The sequence below is a fragment of the Macaca nemestrina genome, chromosome 2, assembly GCF_043159975.1.
Source record: "Macaca nemestrina isolate mMacNem1 chromosome 2, mMacNem.hap1, whole genome shotgun sequence".
Lineage (NCBI taxonomy): Eukaryota > Metazoa > Chordata > Mammalia > Primates > Cercopithecidae > Macaca > Macaca nemestrina.
In genome coordinates this window covers 159,531,716-159,558,615 of record NC_092126.1, presented here as the reverse complement: position 1 = coordinate 159,558,615, position 26,900 = coordinate 159,531,716, and the positions used below count along the sequence as shown (strand labels likewise).

At 44.4% G+C, this 26,900-nt stretch overlaps 1 protein-coding gene across 26 annotated transcripts in view; it reads left to right on the top strand.

Annotated features, from left to right (window-relative positions):
- Positions 1–26,900, top strand: part of LOC105470260 (kalirin RhoGEF kinase) — a 700,354-nt gene that overhangs the window by 220,612 nt on the left and 452,842 nt on the right. For all 26 annotated transcript variants that reach the window (XM_071089172.1, XM_071089152.1, XM_071089145.1 and 23 more), the window contains exons 4-5: positions 9,269–9,461; positions 13,793–14,305. In XM_071089172.1, the coding sequence (XP_070945273.1) occupies positions 9,269–9,461; positions 13,793–14,305 (706 nt within the window). The remainder of the gene's footprint in view (positions 1–9,268; positions 9,462–13,792; positions 14,306–26,900) is intronic.

Sequence of the window (26,900 nt, the reverse complement as noted above, 5' to 3'; positions counted from 1 at the left end):
TGAGCCACCATGCCCAGCCTCTAGTATTTTTTTAGTGTTCTCTTAACGAATTATTTCTTGTGGTTTCAGTCTTTGCTCCTCATGTGGGCTGTCCTGAGATGTTCTTAATACTTATCATAACTTGCATTTCTTCTATCTAGCATTGTCTTAAGTCCACCTCTCCTTCTAGAATGAAACTTTCATGTTTCTGTCTTGTCCACATTTATATATCCCGGTGCCTAGTACTGGGCCAGCCACAAAGTAAATGCTCAATAAATGTATGTTGGATGAATAAATTAATGAACTAATAGATAATATTGTACATTTATGTGACACTATATTATTTATGAAGCACCTTCATAATGAGGTTCTCCTTTTGAAGCCATATGAATCTCTGTAAGGCTACAGAAATTGGTCAACCAGAGCCTGGCTGTAGATACCCTGCAATAGCCATGACAGTTGCCATGTGGGAAAGCACAGGGTCATGGCAATACACAGGAAGGTCCCCTTATCCCAGTGGGGATGGAGCAGGGTGGGGAGGGCATGTATCTGTAAGAGAAGACTTCTTGGAAGAAGAGGCTTGTGAGGCTTGTGAATGTAAAAATGTGAGTAGAAATTATCCAAGCCAAGATAGGGTTGGCGTGGGCAAGCACAAAGACGTAGAGGCATGAGAGGGCAAATTGAATATAAAATTGAAACTAAAATGCATTAAGAGAGGCATGGATAATATGTTATCTGTTTTAGCGAGGAGGAGATTGCTCTGACAGAGGAAGATCAGGCAATAAGATAGAAGAAAGATCAGGAAAGAATAGAAGGTAGCATTTGAATTCAACCCTGTGGTCAGATGATAATGGGCTGTATGCAGGGTGGTTCACTCATGTGGCCAGGAGAGAATCCAGAGAGACATTCTGGGATTTGCTCAGGCAGGGACCTGGAAAGAGGTCCAGGGAGAAGAGATTGGAAGACAAGATGGGAGAAAGTGGCATTTTTCTCCCTAAGGCCAGACTGTAATGTAGGGCAAAGCTTGGCCTGGGGTTGTCATTGACAGGTGCCCAGCCCTGCTGTCTGGGTCCAGAGAGACCTGTGGTTTGAGGCACTGGTACCCTCATTGCCCCCTGCCCCTCAAGTGGAGGTAATTGAGTCTCCTAAAGTGTGAAACAGGGCTGGGATAATAGTAGCAACCAAGACAGAGAAGGTAAATTCAAAGGCCAACAAACTGGTTGTATAAGTTTGTAAATAAGCTGGGAGTGGCTTGAAGAGTGGTTTTAAGCCTTCTCCAAAGATGTGTAAAAACTTTACAAACAACAACAACTGTGCCTAATAAAACCACTTTTGGGGATTGGCTTCAATAGTGGGCTGCTAAATTGTGATCTCTGCTAGGCTACCATAAGTGAAAATGGCCAGTTGTGACACGCCTATTCATTCATTCCTCACACACCCACCCACCTACCCACAGAGACCCTCTACACCTGGATTCATCAGACCTGGAGCCAGCCAAGTGGGTCAGGAGACGACTCTATGGGCATCAGATGTGGGCAGGACCTAACATCCACCTAGAGAGACACCCAGGCCTTGCCCAGAGGTTTGAGATGTGGCTGCCAGGTCAGGTATATGACAAGAAGCAGAAACCTTGCAGTGATTTCATGGCAACTTAGAGAGGGGAGCCAGGGAAAGGAAATCTTCAGCAGGTGTCTGAGCACAGGCAGCAACACTGGGAAGGGAAACTGCCAAGCTCTTCAGGGAAAGCCTCATTAGGCCAAGAGGAGGAGCCCAGTGTTTGCAAAAAGAACCAGACATTTACACCAATGGCAGAAATCCTTCCAAGCCTATTCTTGCAATAAATGACTCCATGCCTGAGGGCATGGAGAGAGAAACTAACATTTTCAGCAGGCTTCTGTATGGTGTAGCTGTTGTTCACCTTGCAAATGTTGTTCTGACTTACTTCATTGTTGCTCTGATATATTTGTGTGTTACCTACTGTTTATTAAATGCATATCATAATATCTGATTTAGACAAAGTGAGTTTTTATCATTAAACTCTCAAAAACCACACCTAAGAGTGCCTAACTGTTGTCCTTGGATCACTATGGGGAGAATCCTGAGCTTTATCCCAGACCAACATTCATCAGAATATCTGGAAGGCTTCCCCCAAATCAGCATTTTTAAACAAGTGTCCTAGGTGATAAGGAAAGTCACTAAAGTTTGAGAAGCATTGGCATAAAGTGGTGAAAGTGCTTTTCTGAGATAGCACAGGCTTACTGAGTGAAAACAGCCCCAGTGACATTTAATGAACAAAAGAGTAAATGGTCTAGAACTGAGTACAAGAAACAGCTGATCAATCATCCAGTCATTCAGTATACATTTATGACTTCTGGGCCCAAGAGCCCTGGAGTCTATGAAACAGAACACAGCTCAGTTTGAAGGGACTGTAATTTATCACAAAGGGTGAGAACCTGGCCAAGGGGGCCTCGGGGGACCCATGCCCCAGATGGGAAACTATAGGGCAGGGTGGGCACAGGGGAGACAGGGCAGTGCCTGCCTTCTCCCTCTCAAGTAGCAGGTGTGGGAACAGGAAGGGGGTCACCCACTGTTCTTTCCCCTCCTGAGGGGATTTAAAAATCTGCTTTAAAAAATATTTTTAAATAAAAAATAAGTATATAAAAGTCTGCTGCTCCAAACTCCACCCTCCTATGCCCCCATCCTCACCATACACCATACACACAAACTTTCTGCCCTTGAAAGTTTGTTCTGGGCTAATAAATACCTTTTAAGAGGTAAATCACCTAAAGGGAAAAAGCAGGCTACCTGTTCGTTATGTTCCACTGTAAACGGGTCTGCTGAAACTGCTGTCATTTGAGCACAGGGAATGAGAGAAGAGGTCTGGGAGTGTGAGCCTTGGGGAAGAGGGCAGGCTGGGGAGCAGCTGCGGGAGTTGGGTTGGCCAGAGAGCACCATGCAGACTCTGGCCACTGCTGGTGTCAGGGAGACAGAGTCAGGGGGTGGAAGTGCACCACAAGCAGCCTCTGATATCTGTGGCACTTCCTGCTAATCATTACAGAGATTAACCAGCAAGACTGCTTCCTTACTCCAGCATTAATTCTGGCCCCAGCACCTCACTGAAATTTCTCTGACTCATGGGACCGTGGCCTCCTAGTTGCTAAATACAATAGTTCTGCTCTAAGTGAATGACCATTCTCTGCAGCATTTGACACTGTTGTTCCTCCTTGCAATCCTCTCCTCCCTTATTTCTTTGATGTCATTCCTCTCCTGGTTCTCTCTAACCTCTCTTCATTTTTTCATCAGGGTCATCTACTTCCTTCTCCCATCTCTTAAACACTGATATTCCTGCCAGTTCTATCCTTGACCCAGAAGGTGGTTCTTTTCTTCTTCCTTGGTTTTGTTGGGGGATCTCACCCACTTGTGTGCACATCAGCTACCACCCATTCGGGAATCTATTCATTCAGCAAATGTTATGGAACACCTACTATGTGCCAGGCACTGTGTGACTCCTAAATAAACATTTCCACACCTGGTTTCTCTTTTAACTTCTAGACCATATATCAAATTGCCTTCAGAATTTCATATATGTATGAAATATACAATCGACCCTCTAAATCTGCTGGTTTCACATTGACAGATTCACCCAACCAAAGTTTGAGACCCGCTGATTCAGAGAGGTGACTGTACATATTTTCCATCAAGGTTGGTTGAGTATATGGATTTGGAACCCACAGATATGGAGGGCCAACTGAATACAATTTATATTTACATTATTACTCATAACTGTAATAAAAATAACTGTCTTAGGCTGTGTTTAATATGAAGGAATTTGGATACAAATGATTTATTAAGGGTCTGCTATTCAGGAAAAACTTGGAAGAAAGAAGCAGAGTAAGGAAAGGGGAAAAACCAACTAAGGTTGGTTTCAGGTGAAGTCTAGCTGGAGCCTTCTGGGGAGACTGGGAGGCAGTGAAAATACATCACACTTCAGAGTTACTCTGCAATGAGGTAAAGGAGCTAGGCTCTGACACACCTCCACCAGAGAGGCACTTGCCAGCCCTGGTGTGGGGATATAACTGCCCAGGTTTCTCTTGGAGAAACATAGCCATCAGCTAAAGCAAGCATTCAGAGATGGTTACAGGCATCAGCTGATAGCTCCAATACTCTTGAAACTGGAGAACAGGCATAGTAGTTAGTAAAGGGATCCTAGGTGGACACCAGTGACATCTCCTATGGCAGCTTAGACTTACATAGAACAGTCTGTGTCTGGCACCATCCTAAGTGATTTATGTCTATTAACCTTTAAGACAACTCTGTGATTATTATTCACATTTTACATTGTGGGAACTGAGGCACAGCGGGGTTCCACAATAAGTAAATGATGGGGCCAGGATTCAGGCCTAGGAAGCTGGTTCTAGTTTTCATACCCTTAACTGCTGCCTCCCCTTCCTCGTTTGCACCAGGCACTGTAGTAGGCACTGAACATTCAACAGTGAAATGCATAAAAACTCCCTGCCCTTACTGAGGTTACTTTCCAGTGAGGGAAGATGGACAATAAATAAATAAAACATATTATCCAGATGGTAGTAAGTGCTAAGGAGAAAAATAAACAGAAGGGGTATAAGGAGTATTGGGTGACAGTTACAGGTTTAAATAGGGTGGTCCATGGAAGACTTTCATGAAGAGTCATTTTAGCAAGGACCCTTCTTCTACTCTTACACACTCCTTTGGGCTGACCCCAATTTACCCTCCTTCTGCACAGCTGGAGGGTAATCAATCCAAATCACCTGATCACATTCCTTCTCTGAATCTTACCCTTCAGTAGTTCCTCGTTGCCTTTAGGACAAATCCACTGCTCCAGCCTTGGCATACGAAGTGCATTCTGATTTGAAGTCTACATCCTCTCCAGTCTCTTCTCTTGCAAGGCCTGATTCTAACATTGTGGTGCCTAAGGCAAGAGTACAAATGGAAGCTCACATACCCTTTGTCTGAATATTTAAAATTAATGTAGCAAGCTAACAAACTGTTAAATAAAACATGTTCTGTCCTTCTACCTTGACAAATATATCTTCACAGCAACCTAGAAGGCCAAATTTAAATTTAGATTTGTTGGACTCCTTTGAGCTCCCAGGCCCAAATGTGGCAGCACAGTAGACCAGCCCCCACTCATGCTCTGCCTGCCTTCTCTCTCCACTCCTCAGCTCAGCCCTACATGGCAGGGGCGCCTCATGCATGCAAGTGAACACCCCAGCTCACACATTTATATTCTAGCCACATCCTTTCAAATAGCAGCCCTTTGTCACCCCTTGGGCCTAGGGGTACACATAATGGTGGTGTTACTTGCCCTTGGGAATTGGACCCTGGAAAGAGATACCCATGGGCCCAGGAAGTAGACTAAGGGTCCTTTGGGCAGAGAGTGTTAGGGTTTCAGATACTAGGAGCTTGACCTACAAGGGGAAGATGGATGTGCAGTGCAGACTCTATGTGGGTGAGTCATCTTGGCTCCCAGGGTGGAGCGGGGTGTGTGCAAAAAGAGGGACAGAACCCAGAATGGGACTCTCTAAGGCACTCAGAGCTGCACTCTCTTGCGTTCAAAGGCCTGAACCAGAGTTAATTGCTTGAACTTTCTCAATATGCCACGCTCTTTTGCTTCTCTGACTTTGTGGTTTTGCACAGACTGCAGAAGGGAGATCACTCACTTAGACTCCTTGCCCTAATTTATCCCATCTCCTCTGAGTCCCCTAACTTAATCCCCTCATCTCCGGCCCCCAACTCCTGTCCCCAAACAAAGACACCCATACATAGTGTCAGTGTGGTGGGGTAGAGTATGATATAGTGACCTGAGCTTGGGTTTTCTTTTTTGTTGTTGTTGTTGTTTTTGAGTAGAGACAGAGTTCTACCATGTTGGCCAGGCTGGTCTCGAACTCCTGACCTCAAGTGATCTGCCCGCCTCAGCCTCCCAAAGTGCTGGGATTATATGCATGAGCCATCGTGCCCAGCCTGAGCTTGGGTTTTCAAGTCAACAGTCCTCATTTTGAATTTTTGCTTAGCCACTTACTAGTTATGTAATCTTAGGCAAATTTTATGCCTCAATTTCATCTTCTCTCACATGGAGATAACCATACCTAGTTTATGAAGTTATTATTAGGATATAATGAAATGATGTATGGCAAATACTGAACTATAGCCCCAGCATAGAATGAGCACGCAGTAAAATAGTTGTTTCCCCTTTCCCAGCTATGCCCCTTACTTGAAACCAAACACACAAAGCACCTTGGAAGATTAGCCTGTTTTTCACAGAAAGATGCCAATTAGATTAGGTCACAGCCCTCAGCTCCTGGGCTTCTTTCTCCATCTCCTAAGTTATTGAGAACCTCCTATAGAATATTAGGACCTAATTTCTACTCTCAGTTTTCAGAAATGATTAGTTAACAGGGCATAACCTGCTACTGACCACCAGCTTTAGATGCAGGGATTGTTGACCTCCAGCTCTCAGTAGCAACACAGAATATTTGTTGTTAGGAACAAAGAATTCTCAGGTCAGCATAAATTGTGGCAACACAGATGGAGTCTGAGGAGCAGGGAAATAACGAAGACAATCATCTCTAAGGAAAGGCAAGACCCACAGTTAACGTTGCTGAACCTGACATAGGTGGGCATGCAACAAATATAAGTCAAGCTACACTAAATGATGTTCAGTGATAAAACCCCTAAATCCCAAAAGAAAGCCTCTAATCCCTAATAGAAAGATGGATAAAAGAGTTGATCAGGTAATTCACAGAAGAAATATTTACAGGCCAAAAAGCTGTAACTAGTAATCAAATAAATGCACATTTAAATATAATACAATGTATTTTTAATAAAACAGGCAAAGGTTTAAAAAATTCAATGACCGGTGCTGGTGAGGATAGAGTAAGGGGGGTACTGTCATACACTGCTGGTGGACTTGTAAGTTGACATACCTTTCTGTAAAGCAATCAAGAGAATGATCAAATAAGTTATGGTATAGGCATAAGATGGACTATCACTAAGTGCAACAGATTGGAAGAAATTTTAGACATGAGAAAAAACTGTGTTACAGTGAAAAGTAGAACAGTACATGGTATGAAAACTATATGCACAGAAAAAGTAGAAAGGATATAGGCCTGGGTGTTATAAAGTCCTACCATTAGCATCTCTTGCATGGGTCTCTGACTACTTTAACTTTTGTGTAGTTATCAGGTGTTTCTCTTATAATGGGAAAGAAATCCTGTAATTTGGAAAAAAGTCACGTTGCTTTAAGACAAGAGGATAGAGAAAATTATTTATGGAAAACTTTGGCCACTCATTGTTTCAATAAGTGTCAGGGAAGAAGAGGCAACTCCTTTCCTTTGGGATGCAGGATTTGGGGAGAATACTCATCCTTTCTCTCATGCTGGAGAGAGTCCCCTCTCCTGGGGAATTTTCTGTGTACCAGGGACACCTAAGTAATCTACCTTGTGCTTGAGACACGCACACAGTCAAGAGCTGTGGTCTCTTAATGAGGCTGTAACAATCTCATCACTGGTTGAAATTTGAGAATAAAGCCCCCTCAAAAGGTTTTAATTTCTTTTTGTGACCTGAATCCTTCTGTGGCCTTACTGCCAGCAGCTGTGAGCAACTGATATGTGGTAGGCACATATGTGGGTCATGTAACGTACATAGTGGTTTAAACAACTGCAGTCTGGGAAATGGGAAATTAAGTGAAAGACCATAAGGAAATACTATGCTGGTATTTATATTTTAAAATATGAAGTAATCAATGTCTATTTTGAATTATAAAATAAACGGATTGGCTTTAAAAAAAATAAGAGAAGACCCCTAACTACTCAAACATAGACTTCCAAACTGAGATGTTATAACTATTCTGACCTTCATTTTTTTTCTTCCTATTCTCAGGAGTTATAGTCAAAGTTCAAGTGTTTAAACTTTGCTGCTAACTTATATAATAACATCTTGATTTATTTAGCCTGCTGATGTCTTGGTTTTCAAGATGGTCACTGTCACTTCATCTTGCCTTGATTTCAAGAGTTACTCCTCCCTCATCCTCCCTTAACATCCTGATACATGCATTTCACACTGTGACTCTTACAATGGAAATACATGAAACAACTGGTCTGCATGTTCCGTTGCAGTCAGTTCCACTCTGGGCTCTTTCTGAGTGATCAGCATGACTCAGCGACCTGATTTTTTAAGTTGACATACATTTTAAACCACAAAGCTGGGCATGGTGGCTCAAGGCTGTAGTCCCAGCTACCTGGAAGACTGAGGCAGAGGGATCATTTGAAGCCAGGAGTTTTGAGACTATAGTGCACTGTGATTGTGCCTGGGAATAGCCACTGCAATCCAGCCAGTGCACATAGCGAGACCCTGACTCTTAAAAAAAGTGAAAAATAATAATAAGCTAAAAGTAGTACATCTTAAATACAATGGTGGTAAAGTCATGTTATTAATACTTTGTGTACCATCTCTCATCAACTGGCAGAATCAACCTAGAGCCCTTTTTTGAAAAAGTATTCTTTGGCCCAGTTTGGGCTCAGTGGTAAGATGTACTAGTGTCTGTCACTGATGTAGGCACAGGGCAGAACAACACTCCTGTCAAGGACTTTCCATCTCAGATTTAAGAGGCAACAGGGTCTCTGTCTTTAGAGAACTGGAATATCAATGGGGAAAACATGATTCATTTTAAGAACAAGAAAGTGAGACAAAAATTAAAATGAAAATAAAATACAATTGTGAATATCCAAATTGTAAACATCCCAACAAGTGCAGTTGACTACAGGTTGGGTAGCTCCTATCCAAAATGCTTGGGACCAGAAGTGTTTTGGACTTCAGATTTTTTTTTTTTTTTTTTTTGGAATGTTTGCATTCTGCTTGCCGGGTGAGTATCACTAATCTGAAAATCCAAACTCTGAAATGCTGCAACGATCATTTCCTTTGAGCATCATGTTGACCCTCTTAAAGTTTCAAGTTTTGGAGCACTTCAGATTTTGGATTTTCAGATTAGGGATACTCAGCTTGCGAAAGGAAGGCCTAGTTATTTGCCAAATGCTGGGAGAAGGCAGAATGCCAGGACCATTGGTCAAATGTAGAAAGGATTTTTCTGAGGCATACAGTTTGAGTTGGGTTTGAAGGTGGCCAAGAGACCTGACATGAAGTTGGAAGAGTGATTCTGGTCAAAGGGAGTGCAGGTTTCCGGGTGCTTTTTGACTGTGTACTCCAAAGTCTCAGCTACCCAGAGTGACCATACTGACCTTTGACCTCCCCACAGTGAGGACGTGTGCAAACGTGGCTTCACTGTCATCATCGACATGCGGGGCTCCAAGTGGGACCTCATCAAGCCCCTCCTCAAAACGCTGCAGGAAGCCTTTCCAGCTGAGATCCATGTGGCCCTCATCATTAAACCTGACAACTTCTGGCAGAAACAGAAGACCAACTTTGGCAGCTCTAAATTCATCTTTGAGGTGAGCCAGATTTCTCTCTCTTAGCATCTTCTTTCCCTTCCCCTTCTGCCATCCACACATTCCTCACTTCCTCTTCTCCATCTACCATACAGTATGTGACACCTCAAGGGCTGAGATTTCAGGATTCCTTGGCCACCATGGCCTTACCAGTTAGAGTATGGGGAGGAACAACAGGCTCACAAGATTGTCCCAAATGCACACCTTCATTACACAGTCTTATTTACTGTTGTTGGTTGTGTAATTGGGACAACTATTTCTGGAGGCAACTTTGCAATTTGTATCAAAAACCTTAGGAAGAGTTTATGTCCTTTGATGTAGCAATTCTTTTTTTATTGCTGTATCATAGTTGTACATATTTTTGGGTACATGTGACATTTTGATGCCTGTATACAACGTGTAATGCTCAAATCAGAGTAAATGGGATATCCATCACCTCAAACATTTATCATTTCTTTGTGCTAGAAATGTTACAATTCTTCTCTTCTAGCTTTTGAAATATATCATAAATGATTGTTAACTACAATTCCTCTACTGTGCTATTGAATACTAGAACTTATTCCTTCTATTTAACTGTATTTCTGTATCTAGTAACTAATTTAGGAAAATATTCTTTTTTTTTTTTTGAGATAGAATCTCACTCTGTTATCCAGGCTAGAGTACAGTGGCATGATCTCAGCTCACTGCAGCCTCTGCCTCCTGGGTTCAAGTGATTCTCCTGCCTCAGCCTCCTGAGTAGCTGAGATTACAGGCACCTGCCACCATGCCTGGTTAAATTTTGTATTTTTAGTAGAGATGGGGTTTCACCATGTTGACCTGGCTGGTCTCGAACTCCTTACCTCAGGTGATCTGCCCACCTCAGCCTCCCAAAGTGCTGGGATTACAGGCATGAGCCACTGTGCCCAGCCTGTTTTAAGAAAATATTCTTTTTTTTTTTTTTTTTTTTTTTTTTTTTTGAGACAGAGTCTCGCTCTATTGCCCAGGCTGGAGTGCAGTGGCCGGATCTCAGCTCACTGCAAGCTCCGCCTCCCGGGTTTACGCCATTCTCCTGCCTCAGCCTCCCGAGTAGCTGGGACTACAGGCGCCCACCACCTCGCCCGGCTAGTTTTTTGTATTTTTTAGTAGAGAGGGGGTTTCACCATGTTAGCCAGGATAGTCTCGATCTCCTGACCTCGTGATCCGCCCGTCTCAGCCTCCCAAAGTGCTGGGATTACAGGCTTAGAAAATATTCTTAATACAAAATTTCAACAAACAAGAAGGTAAAAAGCCAGGTAAAATTGCAAACAAGAAATGTCTACAAGAATGTTCATCACAGCTCATATGTTCCTATACAATAGTATATATACACATGTGCATAAATATTTATACATATATAGTACATATACATACACATATATAGGTTGTGTCCTTGCTAGACATTAATGTTGGTGACATTAATACACAAATACTGGCTGGGTGTGGTGATTCATGCCTGTACTGTAATCCCAGCACTTTGGAAGGCTGAGGAGGGCGGATCACTTGATGTCAGGAGTTCGAGACCAGCCTGGCCAACATGGCAAAACCCCGTCTCTACTAAAAATACAAAAATTAGCCGGGTGTGGTGGTGTGCACCTGTAATCCAAGCTACTCAAAGAGGCTGAGGCAGGAGAATCTCTTGAACCCGGGAGGCGGAGGTTGCAGTGAGCTGAGATTGCACCATGACACTCCAGCCTGGGTGACAGAGCGAAACTCCTCAAAAACAAAAACAAACAAAACAAAACAAACAACCCAAATACTATGAAGCCATGAAAAACCATATTTAGAAAAAGTAGTATTAAAATATTTATTGTTTACTAAAATGCAGGTGATAAAACAATATGGATAGTATAATCTGAGATTTGTTTTTAAAGTGTATGTATGGAAAAGAAAACTGAGATTGAAGATGTTAGTGATGGTTTATTCTAGGTGATGGGACAATGGGTGGTTTTTATTTACTTCATATATTTTTATTTTTTCAAGGATGATGTATTACTTTCATAATCAAGGAAAACATGTTTTCAAACTAAATTTTCTAGAGGCTATATGTTTCCCCTGAGAATTTTAAATGACAATACATCAGATTAAATCAATGATTTAAGTGTCTGTGTTCCAGCCAAATTTGAACTGTTCCCTTCCTCGGAATTCTAGTCCTCATTTGCAAGGGGATGAGCTTTTAAATGTGTGTGTGTTGAAAACGCAGAGCTGCTTTTAATCTTTCAGCAGCTTCCCATTCCAGACTTTTGCGCCCTGGGGGCCAGGAGCGCCTGTGTGTGGTGTCAAATAGGCTGTGATTTGAGCACAATGACCTGACCCTTGATGCAGGCGATTCTCACTCTGTGTAAACAACACAAGAAATTTGGCTTGGTATAAAAACAGTGACCTATTATAGTCTTCCAGCATCCCTCGGGAACAGTAGGAGTCCTGTAGGGAAATGCTTTTTATATTTTGGCTTGTTTATACAGAGGTGGTGACAACAAGCCTATAAATGTATAAGCTGAAGAGACTGAAAAGAATCTTTTCAGTAAGTCTTGATACTTACGCTTCAGCATTGCTGGCCTGCATGTCCCATCTCTCTGCACCTCTTTCACTCTAAGTTGAGCAGGCTTTGTCTCTGTCTCCTAAATAAGAGGTATAGGAGAGATAGCTGGGGGCCTCCCAATCAAAGGAATATTTATAAGGCAGTATCTTAAAAACAGTGAATTTCATACTTAGTGCAGAGTAGGGTGACAAGTGATACAGAGATGAGAGTATAAGCTTGTTCAACAACAGATACTTATACATAATTGGTAAGTATAATTATGGAGGACTTCCCGGAAGTGGTAAACTTTGAGCCAAATTTGAAGGAGAAGGTACTTTGGAATAGGGTTTTTCAAGTTTAATGCACACAAATCTCCTGGGGATTTTCAAAGTGCAGATTCTGCTTCAGTAGGTCTGGGGTAAGGCCTAAGATTCTGCATTTCTGACAAGCTCCCATGTGATGCCAATACTGCTGGTCTGAGAGCTATGCTTTGAGTAGCAAGGATGGAGATTAGCAGGAGTTTGCAACTCTAGTTGCACATTAGAATCACCTGAGGGACTCTTAAACCTACTCATGTCCAAGCTCCCATTTAGCCAATTAAATCAGAATTTCTAGGGATGAAGTTTGAGCATTGGTGTTTTTGCACACTCCCCAAAGGATTCTAATGAGCAGTCAAGTTTGACAACCGTTGTTCCAGACCAGCCCTCCTGCCTGTGGCAACTCCTTCCTTCCTCTTAGGAGAGGGGTGGAAAGAGAAGGGACAAAGAGGGAATGCTCAGAGTAGCAAGACACAGAGATAAATTGCTTTTCAGGTTGAGTAATGATCCAGCCTTCAGGTCATCAGAGTGAGCACTAACAGGGATTGAGCATGTACTCCATGCTGTGCACCCCATGTGCTTTACACACATTGATACGTTTAATCTCTGCAAGCCCCTTAAGGAAGGAATTATTATCTCCATTATTCAGAGGAGGAGACTGAGGCTCTGAGACCTTAATAGCTTGCCCTGGGTCACACAGTTAGTAAGCGTAGGGCTGGGACCCAAACCCACATATTAAGTTGCTAGCCTCTCATTCTTCATGAGAAAGAAGAGAAGCCTAAAACCCTGTCGGATGGAAAAGATGTTTACTAATAAACTAGGTTGGTTGCCTGCATCACCATTTGCTGGAGACACTTTGCTTCCTGGAGACAAACATTCTCCACTCTGCTCTCCAGGAGCTTGTAGGGACCTCACAGAGAAAACCAAGGACCTAGACTCCCCTGTTGCCCATCGCTAGTTCTGTTCACCATACCACAGAAGAGCTGACAGGGAGAGCCTCGGAAAAGATAAGATTATGAAATCTTTGCAGCCCAAGCACTGGCCCACGTTGCTTAATCCAACTATGATGATACCCTGGGTCCACGGGCCTTGGTTTTAAAGCTGTAGAAAACTGTCCCCCAGAAACTAGGTCAGTTTTTCTTCCAGCTTCTGCTTCTAGCATCTGAAACCCTATTGAAGTGAACTTGGGGTCAGGAGTAGGGAAAATGAGGAGAGCAGGGACACAAAGGCAGTTCTTCTGGGGTGGTAAATGGGGGGCAGCTGGAGAGGCTCACTAAAGCAGTCAGCAGTCTGTAGAAACTGCTGATCCCAGCTGATCTGTGACTCCTGACCAGTGAGTCCCATGGCTCCCCATCACCCTTTCTGAGGCAGGCTGTGGTCATTATTATGTGGACTTACCTTGTCCTTTTCCCTCATCCTATTTCTGCCCTGTTCTTCCCCCAACATCACTGAGTATCCTTGTCTGTGTCTGCCCCTTCCAGACGAGCATGGTATCTGTGGAGGGCCTCACGAAACTGGTGGACCCCTCCCAGCTGACGGAGGAGTTTGACGGCTCCCTGGACTACAACCACGAGGAGTGGATCGAACTGCGGCTCTCCCTGGAGGAGTTCTTCAACAGCGCCGTGCACCTGCTCTCGCGCCTCGAGGACCTCCAGGAGATGCTAGCCCGGAAGGAGTTTCCCGTGGATGTGGAGGGCTCTCGGCGGCTTATTGATGAGCACACACAGCTCAAGAAAAAGGTGCTGAAGGCCCCTGTGGAGGAGCTGGACCGAGAGGGGCAGCGGCTGCTGCAGTGCATCCGCTGCAGCGACGGCTTCTCAGGACGCAACTGCATCCCGGGCAGTGCTGACTTCCAGAGCCTGGTGCCCAAGATCACCAGCCTCCTGGACAAACTGCACTCCACCCGGCAGCACCTGCACCAGATGTGGCACGTGCGCAAGCTCAAGTTGGACCAGTGCTTTCAGCTGCGGCTCTTTGAGCAGGATGCTGAGAAGGTAGGAAGGGAACAGGCCAAACCTGAGCTGGGATGGGGGTGAGGGAGCAGAGGTTGCTCATCCAACTTTCTGATTAATGATAGTACTTTTCTGGAAAGCTTTAAAACAGTGTGCCTACTAGTTTTAGCTAGTGTAATTTTTTTTTTTTAAGCTCACCCTTATATAGTATTTATTATGTGCCCAGTATTGTTCTAAGCACTTTGTGTAAATTTACTCATTTTAATCCTTTCAAGAGTCCTAAGAGATAGGCGTATTATTATAATCACATTTGATAGATGAAGAAACTGAGAGGTTAAAGAATTCACCAAGCTGGGAAGTGCAGTCTGGCTCCAGGGTCCATGATTTTACCTACCGTTAGAAGCTGCCCCGAGTGCCTGTAATGAGTTGCTCAAGCCAGCTAAGGAACAAAAACAGTACTGTTAACAGCCACTATAATATTAACTAGTGATTATGGCCCTGCAATGTATTTTACCATTGACAAACCACTTTTCACACAGTCTTATTTAATCCGCATAATCCTTTGATCCTTACGGGTTGAGTGGTGGCATCTCTCTTGACATGCAGGGAAATGGATGTTCTTTGATCTTGGGTCTACAGTGACAGAGCTGACATCTGAATCCAGCATTTTTCTGTTTCCAAGTCCAGGGCTCTTCCTGCTATACCCACTTGTTTCCAGAGGTTTCTCTTTAGCTGCTAAGCACTTTCTTGAGTAAGACACCATTTTTTCCAGCAGTGAATTTTCAAAGCTTTCCCCTTATCAGGGGAAAGTAAGATAAGAGAATGTAAAAAAGGAAAATTGCATATAGTGCCTCTTTGCTGAGGATCCAAGGGTATCTTCCCTAGATTCTCTTTAAGCTAAAGAGAAGAAAGAAGAGTTTACTATTATGTGTCCTTTAAGAAGAAGACAGTAGGCTCTCCTCTTGTCAGTTTTCTGGATGTAACTTATATTTAAATGGACAATACTGTTCTTAGGGATGCCATGACATCTCTCAGTAACCTGTGAATTTTACAATGTCTGATGTGATGGTTTTCTGTCTTTTAAGAGCTCATATTGAAAAATGTCTCTAGGTATTTTTAAATGATGAAATCGAGATCTTAAACTCTCTGTATAAGTGTGATCCCAATTTATGTACTAAATATAACTGCAAGAAAATTTACCAGAATGTTAATAGTTTTGCTTCCTTGGGGCAGAATTATGGTTGATTTTAATTTCTCTGTATAATTTTATAAGGCTTTCTAATTTTTTATAACATATAGTAAAAAAAATTAGTATATGCCTTTTTTTAATGCATATCACTTTCTATAGCATATCCCTTTTTATATACCTTTTGAATATGATTTAAGCAAATTTTGGGAACTTCTGACCTTTCTTGGGGCTCTTTGCCCAGTGGCCTGGCAGCCTGAGTCTGACCCTGGCCTGGGCTGCTCTGGGAAGGGCAGCTTAGATCTCAGAATTCCTGCATTGCTCACCGAGTGATGAGATGCCAGGGCAGGAGCCAGCTGTTCTGTGAAGCCAGAATCAGGTACTTTGGCTCTATTGCCAGTTTTGGAAAGATCTGGAACATCTCTTTTTTCTTGAGGCCTGTTTTGCTCTGGGGCAGGGAATCTGCTTTGCAGCCTGGCCTGCGTGCCTGTTTCAGTGAGCAAGGGACAGAAAGGGAGGTGGAGGACTTAGGTCTGCCTAGGCATGTTTTAGAGTTTGGAGCACTTCGTGGTATCCCTGAGGCTCAAGGACATGGGAAGCCTGCATAGGGCACAGATAGTGCCTGTCTGAAAAACCAAGCAAATAGCATACCATAGCTCCAGAAGTTCCCAGGTCAAGGACACTGCCCTTGTAGGGCCTGCCACGTTCCATTCAACAGGGCAGTAATTGCTGTTACACATAGATTCTCTCAATCCATGCTCCTAAGAATTGTATAGTATATGATAATTACTATTTTACAATTGAAGAAGTGGAAACTCGGAGAGGTGAAGTGGCTGGCCTGAGGTCATACTGTTGGTTAGCCAGGGGCACTGTCTTAGTCTGTCTCCAAAGCCCATCCAAGCTCTTATCCAATAATCCTGTTGTCCCTCTGCTCCCAGAACCTACTTCCTGCTACCACTGAACACCACCTGTTAGCCCCTAAGTCTCCTGGCGCATGCCTGATGGCCCTAGAGAAAAATCCCAAATCCTACCTTTTAATGCTCATTCCATAGCAGGGGCTCTTTCTGTGCCATGGACTCTTTTGGTCTGGTGAAGCATACGGACCCCTTCTCAGGATAACATTTGTAAATGTACAAAAAATATACATAGACTTGGAAAGCAATTACTTAAACACGGTTATTTGCAGGAACAGAAAACTAAATACCACACGTTCTCACTTATAAGTGGGAGGTAATCATTGGATACTCATGGACTTAAAGACGGCAACATAAAAACTGGGGACTACTAGAGGTGGTAAGGAGAGAGGGGCCTGAGGGTTGAAAAACTAACTATTGGGTACTATACCCATACCTGGGTGATAGGATTATACCCAGGTAATAAACCTGCACAAAATATCCCCTGAATCTAAATTACATGTTAAAAATAAAATAAAGAAATACAGTGATTACATTTTAAAAATAGCAGCATTATATGTACTTTTAAATTAACATGCTAATAAGATCTACTTGAAGTCTAATTTAACTATTATAATCCTGAAGCAGTGATGAACATAAATAAATGATGTTCCAGGACAACAACCCTGATATGATATGAAAATGTGTGTGTTTCTATTATAGTCAAAGATACTGCATTGCTAACACTAATGCAGTTTGTTGACTATGTTCATAATGGAAGAGAATGCTATATTTCAGTTAGTTAGTGAAAATAAAGATATGATTTTTTTCCTATCCAAGTATATGATCCCTGAATTCTGTCCATGAACCCAAGGTTTAGAATGCCTGTTGTGTGATGTGCTCATACCTTAAAAAGGAGTGTGGGGGAGTGTGCGAATGTGCACGTGTGTATGTTCATGCATGTGCATGTGAGTAGAGGGGTGGGGAGAGAGGCAGAGAATATTCAAAACAAGGGAACAAAAAGGAGGATGGGACGAGGGCAGCCCAGGAATATTTTGAGGTTGAGTCAGTGGTGAAAATGCCACTCAAGCTTGACCCAGCTGCCACTGAAAATGTGCTGAGTGCTGGACAGGGTAGAAAAACAGTCCTTTTAAGTTGCTTTAAGATTAATTTAAAATATCTGCTCAGAGCTGAGTGCCTCAGCCTTTGACTTATTTGGTGACTTTGGAAGGGGGTGAAGAGCGTGATGGTTTGGAATAAGGGCTGTGAGTGTGGATCCACATCTAAACAAGGGCTTGAGGAAATAGTTACCGTCTGAGCCAAGTCTTAGTCTTCCTTCTGGTGGGAGGCTGGTTGGCGGAGGCCTCTAATTCCAGATCTGGGAAGCTCTTGGCAATCAGAGGAGTCTGGTGATAGTTCAGCCTCTATTTTTGTAAAAGAGGTGGGCACAGTCTCGCCCCTGGCCTTGCAGGGTGACAGCTTGTTCCCAAGGGCTTGAAAATGGGTTGGTGTTCCCCATTTACCAGCTGGCCTTGGGGAGTGAAGCTGCCTCTCACTTCTTCCCCTGACACCTGTGGTGACCCCCCACATTCCCCGTCTTGGAGGTGCTGGGGAGTGGACCATGCTGTCTCCCAATTAAGCCTCTAGGGAGTAGGGCCTCTGTTCCACAGATAATTCATAAAGCAAGTCACTCATTCATTTAATAATCAATGTTGAACAGCTGTCATGAGCCCCCAAAAAGGGGGGTAGGCCAGAAGTTCTCTCTGGAGCAGTTCGCCATCTAATTAAGGAAGTGAGCACATAAGCTCCTGTGTATTCACTTTTTTTTTTAATTTTTAAAAGCAGGTTTATTGAGGTATAATTGATAAATAATAAGTGGCACATATTTAACATATATGATCTGCTAAGTTTGGACATGCGTATACACCTGTAAAACCATCAAGGTAATAGACGTAGCCATACCTCCAAAAGTTTTTTTGTTTCCCTTTGCATAAACTCTTACTTACTGAATGCTTTCTGTGCACCCTGTACTGTCCTAGGCACAGCCTCTGTGCTTGGAGAATTTTCAGAGAAGAGGGAACACTGCAGCTCAGGAATGACAGGAAAGTCTTAATGAGCAATCTGTGGAAGCACAGAGTAATTCAGAGATGATTCAAACAATGCATGATGTTAGATGAACCACTGCAGTCTCAGCCGGGTGCCCTCTGGCCTATAACTAATGGGCCTGTCCTCCACTGTATTCACAGAACACAAGCCGGGTCACCCCTCATTGGCCTGGTGCAGATTAAGGCTCTCTATGCAGCCCTGTTTCACATGTGGCCACCCCTCCAGTTGCAATAGACCCTGTGTGATGAAGGTGTCTGCCCTGCAAACACAACCTATTACTGAAGAGAAGGAATGGGCCTCTTCCCTACTGGGGGCCATATGTGGTCTTAAAGGTCATTACGTAGACTCATTGTAGATGTGCCTTTGGCAAATGGAAGGGTGAGTGCTACTCAGTGGAGGATCCTCCCCATACACACCCCTTACTGGGTGCCTAGGACACATCTTATAATGGTAAAACTAGAAGCAACCGTGAAGTCCACATGTCTACCTCCTACACACTGTAGAAATCCCAGCCTTGCCATCTGATGACAGTCATTGTGACCTTGTGATGTCAGTGTGCTGATGCCAATGATAAGTATCAGAAAATACTGAAACTCCCATCTGCCTTCTAGTCTGGGGAAGGCCCTCAGTCTTCCAGTCTTTTCAGAGAAGGAGCAGTGCTTCGAAGAGCTCTGGTGCATAACTAGACTTAACGGATTGAGAAATCTTTATCTACTTCATTTCTGAATAAAGGAAGCTCTACTGGTCTACCCAGGAGGCCCATTTTTTAGTCTTGCCCAAAGCTATTCTGGAAAGGAGACGATATTCGCACTTTGGGAGAATCCCCAAAAGAGTGAACAAAGCTGGCTAATGGGGCTTCCAGTATTGGAATCATGCCTATTATTGGTTTATGCAGCACATTGTATTTATTTCATGTGTAAATGCATGGTTGGGAAACACCCAAGACAAGATCCTTATCACCCTGCTTGAGAGGATATTTTGGTGCCCACCTCCCCCATGACCAAGACAGCTAGCACAAATGAGAATCTCTCATTTGTTTTTAGGTGTTCAGCGGAGACTGTGGCCTCTGTGGCTGTCTGGCCCTGCCTTTACCACTATGGGAAAGCTCACCTTGGAAAACCTAATTTTTAAATGCCATCCTGCAGTATTCATTTTTGCATGGCAAAATTCTGTTCACATCCATGGGTGCCATGCTGAAATGGAGCTGTGGTGGGTGGGGTTAGGATTTGTCCTGGGGTGACACTTACCAATTGTGAGACATCAGGCACATCTTTAGCTTCTCACCCCCAATTATGTTACCGACAAAACAAAGATAAAGAATTTCTGCTACTTCTACTTCATCATCTTTTGACTTTTCTTCTGCTTCCACACTGCACTGTTCTCATGCACAAATACTCTCTCTTCATGAAGACATCTTTCAACAGGAGAAGTGGGGTGGCCACGGTGATGGTGGTGGTAGCTTTGGAGGTGGTGATGATTTGAGAATAAACTTCTGAGGAGATGTACCAGAATCTGCAGAGTGGTTTGGTAAAGCCCCACCCCACCCCAATCCATTCCTCTTCCTTCCTCTTCCTTTGAGACTTGCTGCACTAAATAAATATCTAAGCCCTTTTACAACTTAACAATTGTATAATACTTTTTGCTTTTTTGTTCTTCCCTACATATTTATAGTGGGTTCTTGTCTTTTCAGGATTGTTGCCTTGGGTCATTACGAAAAATAAGGAACCTCTCAGCAAATAAAACCCTACTTCCTTGAGGTTTTGTTTGTTTGTTTATTTATTTGTTCGCTTAAAAAAAAAAGACAAACTTCTTCGCAGGGTTGTTTTGAGAACTGAGTGGGGTGATGTATGTAGCAGTGCCTGGCATGGTGCCTGGCCCAGCATAACTATTCCAGGAACATTGGCTTCCCTTCCTTCTCCCTGCGCTATTTCAGTTATGATTTACTCTTCAGTCATGGGTGCCTGCTGAGACCGTGAAGAGTGTCACTGATGCTCTCTTCCAAATGAACCTGCTCTAAATCATTTTCAGTTATCCTTAATGGAACAAAATTCAGAATTGATTTTTGAGAGAAGTTGGAAATTATGGTATAGATTCATGGGGGCCCTGCAGGTCACCAGGCTATGCAGTGCCCCTGGGCAGGGCACAAAAGAGGAGCATATAAATCAAATTGGGATCACACCTGAGGGGTCAGGGCAGGCAGATCCTCCACGGGGAAAGGCCTCTGGAAAAACAAGGTCTGTCCTTGAAGCAGCCCCAGAGGAAGTGATTCTTCCTGGTGTCCCATGAGAGGTGAGCCCCCATTCCCATGCACCCTCTACATCTGAGACACTTGTCACCTTCTGCTTTGCAGTATAGCTAAGAGCATATTTGTCCTATTCTCTTGCAAACTTGGGGCCAGAAATATTTCCTATGGCAATATTTATGCATTTTAATATTCTTGGAAGTCTGTGCAAACAAAATAATGTTGCTTTTATGTTAATCACCGTGAGAAAATCTACATTAGGCACCACTGGGCATCGTGGTAGGGAGCAGACCACTGTGCTAAGGGTGATGTGCTTATTGTGTTTTGTGGCTGGTATGTCCTGTTGGCCACATTAGCATTGCAGGACATCCCCAGGATGCCCCGTCACTGGGCAAAGTATCCCCTGCTATTTCCTGTCCTCTTCCTTCAAGGTGTAAACAGTTCTGGTCACTCCCTAGAGCCCAAAACAGGACCCAAAGTCTTATCCTGCCTGGGGTGACCAGAACCAGTGGGGCTGTTGTAGAGAAATCCTGCTGCTTCTACTTCCCTGGTGGGCCCTGGCCCACAATGTCTTCTCTTCCCCACACCTCCAATACCCCCATTCCCCATAAGGCAGCAGCAACATGATTCCACTGTCATTTGTCAAAGTGAAGTGCCTTTGCGGTAATTACAATATGTAATTCTTTTGAGAATGTTCAAAGTATTCTCACACCCATGACCTTAGAGATTTTATGGCCCAGCCCTTCCTTTTACATAATAATCTTTGACCCAGAGCAGAGACCCACCCTAAAATCATCCAGTCCATGGTTCGTCATCTGAGCCTCCCATGTACTGTATGTGGTAGGCCAGGTGTGCACGTAAAGGGGCATCATTTCACAGATGGAAAAGCTGAGACTTGGTGTGCTTGAATGGTTTGCTTGGGATAGAGTCCTCTGCTTTGAAGCTGGTGCTCCTCCCTCTTCTCCCAACACAGACATCCACACACACACACGTGCGTGCATGCAAACACATGTGTGCACGTGCACACACACACACTCTCTACACCCTCTCTTTGGAGGCTCCTTGCCGTTCAGGACAGATGGTGGCATGTGCCAGCAACCTAGGTGGTGGCTAAAGGGCCTGGGGGCTAGGAGGATAAGGGTCACTTGACATGTGTCCTCACCAGTGCTGTGGTGAAGGGACAAGCACTTGACAGGCCTCCAGAGGGGCGTGTCATATCTCTGTGTTGTTCAATTGCCTGAGCCCTTCATGTTGGGAGGGAGGCTTCAAAGAGCTGTGACCTTTGGGGTGGCCGGAAGGGCAAGGCCTTTACTGGGTGGTTGTAATTTCCTGCTTTTTTTGGAGAAAGACTCCGGTGCCCTCTTGTTCCTGCTCTCCCCCTTCATACTGAGACCTTAACCACCAAACCCCTCCACCTCCTGTTGACTGGGCTCAGGGCAAGGAAGTGTGTCTGTGTCCTGCCCCCTGACACAGAACACAGTGTCCTGTATTATTTCCAGCCTGCTGGTCCTGGGAATTCCGACTTACTTTTTCTCATTTCCTCCCCCTGAACATTAGAAACATTAGATTCCAAAAATAATCTAAGTCACAGTGTTCTACAGGCTGCATGTGTGTGTTTTCTCCCAAAGCTGTTTTTCTCCCTCTTAAGTCCTTTCTCTCTCTCCTTTCTTCCCTCTCCTGCATTTTCAGCCCCATTTGTATCCTGAGATTAGCAGGCCTGCAGGAGGAGTGTGGGTGTGGAGAACAGAATGGAGGAAGGATGGGGAAGAATGCTCAGGCATGAGGCTTGGCTCGCTTCCACAGTTCTCTCAAGAGGGTGGAAGGTGCCAAGACCTGAACTGCTGTGTGTAGAGTCTGCCTATGCAGCCCCTGCTTATGAATGGACCCCATAGAACTGTGGACCCCATAGTGACTCTTTGGAACTGAGAACTGAGACACTGTGTTAACAGTACTTTCCAGAATCTGGGTTGTCACACTGACTCTTTCTGCAGCAATTGAGGTGAGCTGTGAAAAGAAGGTCTGATCAGAGATGAAATGTGTGTGTGTGTGTGCGTGCGCGTGTGTGTGTGTGTGTGGTGCAGGGCAGTAACTGAGAAAGGTTCATTGACTCATTCATCAACAGATATTGAGTGTCTACTGTGTGCCAGACCTTCTGCTGGGACTATGTCTCTCTACTTTTACCCTAGCCCTTGGATGGAGGATAGTCTAAGGCAGTGCAGAGAAAATCAGAATTAGCACTAATGTAATTCTTGATACATTGTAAGGAAAAGATGGTTTAGAGAGTCACCACTCCAGTGGCTAGAACCTGGGTGAGTTAAGATATCAAGGTCTCTATTGGTTTCTGGGTGGGGGTAGGGCTGGTGGAGGTGGGGTGGGTGTCTTATTATGTATGGGAGAAAAAGCATGGAGGTGGTCCAAGTAAAAAGGAAACATGTCAGCTCTGCCGCAGTAGGGGAAACGGGAAAGGTTTTGGTACCTTGTTTGAAGAATTAAGGACATTTCAGGTGTACTTTATAAAGTAAAACAAATTGAGTCTCTGTTTGGGGTGGGAAGCTTTCCCAAGGTTTCTTTCCAGGCATTTTACTTTGAAGAACCTGCTTTCCTTTCTTTTTTCTATCTTCTACCCTTCTCCCCTGTTCCCCTTCTGCTCCCTTTCCCATTTGTGACCTTCCTGGTCCTTGCCCTGGCATCTCCTCAGGCTTGTCCTTACCTTTCGTGCACCTGTTCTCTCTGAACGTGTTGCATGGCCTTCCTTTTCCATTCCTGCTTCCTTCCTTGGTCAGAGTTAAGGAAGAGTCCCATGCAGAGTTCAGGCCTCCTGTGGGGGACAGAGAGAGCACTGGCTTTGGAACTGGAGAGACCTGCTGGGCCACTTGTAGCTGAGTGACTGTGTTCAGTTCACCCCCTCTGAACGCTGGTTTCTTTATCTCCAAAAAGATTTTAATATATGCCTTAGGATTATTGTATGAGTTAAAGAAAATGTACATAAATCTTCCGGCGTGGCTGGAGCCTTGAAGACACTCAGCACATGGAACAAATGGCAGATTTGTGGAGACAGACTTGTGCTGGCCCGTGTAAATGAGTGGAATCAGCAGTAGACAGTTGCCTGGGGAGGCTCTCTTGTGAGGCGTGCATGGGGAATACAGCCCTATCCACAACAAAGATGCCAGAGTAGACAGTAAGCAGCCTGTGGCAGCAGAGCATGGAGGTGAGGTAGAACCTGGTGGCTGGAGAAACCAAGAAGGGACCTTGAGGAGGAACTCATCAGTGGCTATTAGACACTCGGCTGCTAGCAGGGAGAAAAGGAAATGGAAGCTGTAACCAGGCTGGCAGGATCTTAGAGAACACTTGCTGAAGATAAGCCAATCACTGTGCTGAGCACTGTGCCAGGGATGGGCATTTGGAAGATGAGCTGCATTCAGGTCTTGCCATGTTGGAGTAGAGGGCACCAGGAAACAAATAGCCATTGCACATGTAAGTTCACAACGGTGTCTATCAGTGCTGTGGGAGCATAGAGGGAGAAATGTTCAGCCAGGGTTTGGGATGCAGGGAGATGGAAGAGTGTGAACAAAGGCACAGCAGCCTCAAAAGGCAGGCTGGATCCTGGGAATGTCTGCAGTCGGGTGTGGCTGGAGCACAGGCTGTACAGGGAGGAGTGCAGGAGGTCCATGTTCACGCCATGTGGGTTACCAGGATTCAGAGCACAGCAGAGAGTCAGAAGTCTGTGGAATAACCAGTGGACCACAAGGAAAACTGGATTCTAGCAAATGGTTCAGGTCTTGCCAGAAGCATCTGAGAATCCTAGAGTCTTTGATTCAGATCCAGTCCTTTACCCAGGGCAGAACCCCCTTCCAGATGTGCATTTTTCCAGATTCTTCTGAGCATTTCCAGGGCTGAGGAAGCCACAGCTTTGTGGGGCAGCCTGTTCCACTGTTCCGTAGCCCCAGTTGTCAGAAAGTCCTCCTTCCAGCAGGCCAGAATCTACCCTCCTGTAGTTCCACCCTGAAGTCCCAGCTCTGTCTCCCCGGGTCACTGGGGAACTACTCTCTTCCTTCCCCTACAGGGCAGCTCTCCCACAGCTTGGGGACAGTGCTTGGGGACCTTCCTCATGTTTTCTTTACCAGTTAAAGTTCTGTGAGTTCTTTCAGCCTATTTTCATTTGACATGGGCTCTAAACTCTTTAATGCAGCTTTCCTGGGACCAGTTTTTCAAATGTGTGAGGGGACACAGGAGGAGTCTGAGGCTTTTGGTCCCACTTGCACAGGTGAGAATGAGATTTTGTATGCGTAGGTGCACTAGTTTTTGTAGCCCAGGTTAGTTGATCTGAAACCCCAAGAGTTCGCCCACCCCAGAGAGTGATGTTCTCTCACTCGAATAGAGAGAGACACTATCTCATATGTAAATACAGGAGGATGTCTTCTCACATGTGAGCACAGAGAGATTTTTCTAGTATGGAACTGTTGAGTTAAAGCATTCTGGTGCCAAGGTCAGTAGTAGTTACTGTTTCTCAGGGAAAAGCCCAACTCAAGGGTATCTACTATTCAATCCCGTTCCTGTATCCCATGGCTCTTCCTGAGGTCATTCCCAAGGAGAGCTAAAGCCTCATAGTCTTATCTTGTAGAGAGTCGGAAACCTGTGGTAAAACCAACACGGCACATGTATCAAACCTGCACGTTGTGCACATGTACCCTAGAACTTATAGTAAAAAAAGAAAAAAAACACACACAAAGGAATATTAATCTCTTGGAGGAAATCTACCACTAGCTGGAATCCCAGAAGGGTTCTTCCCCCAGTCCCCCATCCTATGGCCCCTTTGAAATCGCACTCTCTTGGTTTGCTCACCTCCAGCCTTTCCTTAGTAAGCTTTCTCTAGCATAAGAATGTCCTGCTATAGGAACAACTGCTGCTGTGGTGAGAAGATATACTTTGTAACATATGCTTTCTGGTGGAGAGATAAAAGAGGGTTTGGTTTCCTCCATCCTCTTTAGAGATTGGGTTGACCAGCTTGTCCCAGATTTCCCTGGGGAGATGACCTTGTCATGAGGTGGCAAGAGGGGGTACAAACACAAGGGCCCTAGAATGGAGAGTGAGACTGGACTTGGGCATTCAGCTCCCATCCCTCAGGGTATTCTCTTCTGCGCTTTGCACATTCCCACCTTTTCATGCCTTTGTTCATGCCAACACTCCTCCCATTTGGAATGCCTGCTCTACTGTAGGTGCCTATTAAAGCCCTCCCTCAGCTGAAGGTCCAGCTCAGATGCTACTCCCTCTGTTCTCCCCTGTTGGAGGTGCTTTCTCTCTCTGAGCATTTCCTGCAGCCCTTATCCATCCCCCTCAAATCATCCCTGTTCCATCCCATCTAGCATTATAGCTAGGTGCTCAAAGACCTCATTCCCCCAATTGAAAATTTCTGGAGGTCAGGACCAGTGTCTTCAATTACTCTGTGTTGACCAGAGGCACATAGTGCCAAATAAATAAATAGTTGACTGTGACACAGTCTGTACTCACTGGGCTGCTTGAGAATAGAACTTCTGTGAACATTGAGCTGGCACAAGAGCACCACCTACTGCTGAATGGTTTCTAGGAACGCTACCTTAATGCACTCACTTGAAAACCAAGGTGTTAGCAAGTTTCACCTTGCAATGGAGGAGTGATTTGGAGGCAGGAAACCGGTTCTGGTCCTTTTATACTAATCCAAGTGGGAACAGATGAGGTGGTAGTGAAAGTAGAAAGGGAAGGGGCAAACCCTCAAGACACTCTAAAGGAAAGAAAATGAGAACAGTGACTGACTAGATGTCAGGGAGCAAAGGCAGCAGCACGAAGGCCTTCATGTTGGGAGAACTGGCAATGGGACATGAGTGGGAACAAATCCCAAAGACATTTTGGAAGACGGATGGATAATTAAATGAAATTTTAATTTTAATTTCTTTTAAGGCACAGAAAAGTGAAAGTGAAAGAAGTGATTATGAAGGTTACTAAAAACATTATCATGTGTTAGCTGGTTATTGCATTTCTGCCCTACTTTTTTTTTTTTTTGGAGACGGAATTTCGCTCTTGTCACCCAGGCTGGAGTGCAATCGTGCGACCTTGGCTCACTGCAACCTCCCCCTCCCGGGTTCAAGTGATTCTCTTGCCTCAGCCTCCTGAGTAGCTGGGATTACAGGCATCTGCCACCACACCTGGCTAATTTTGTGTTTTTAGTAGAGATAG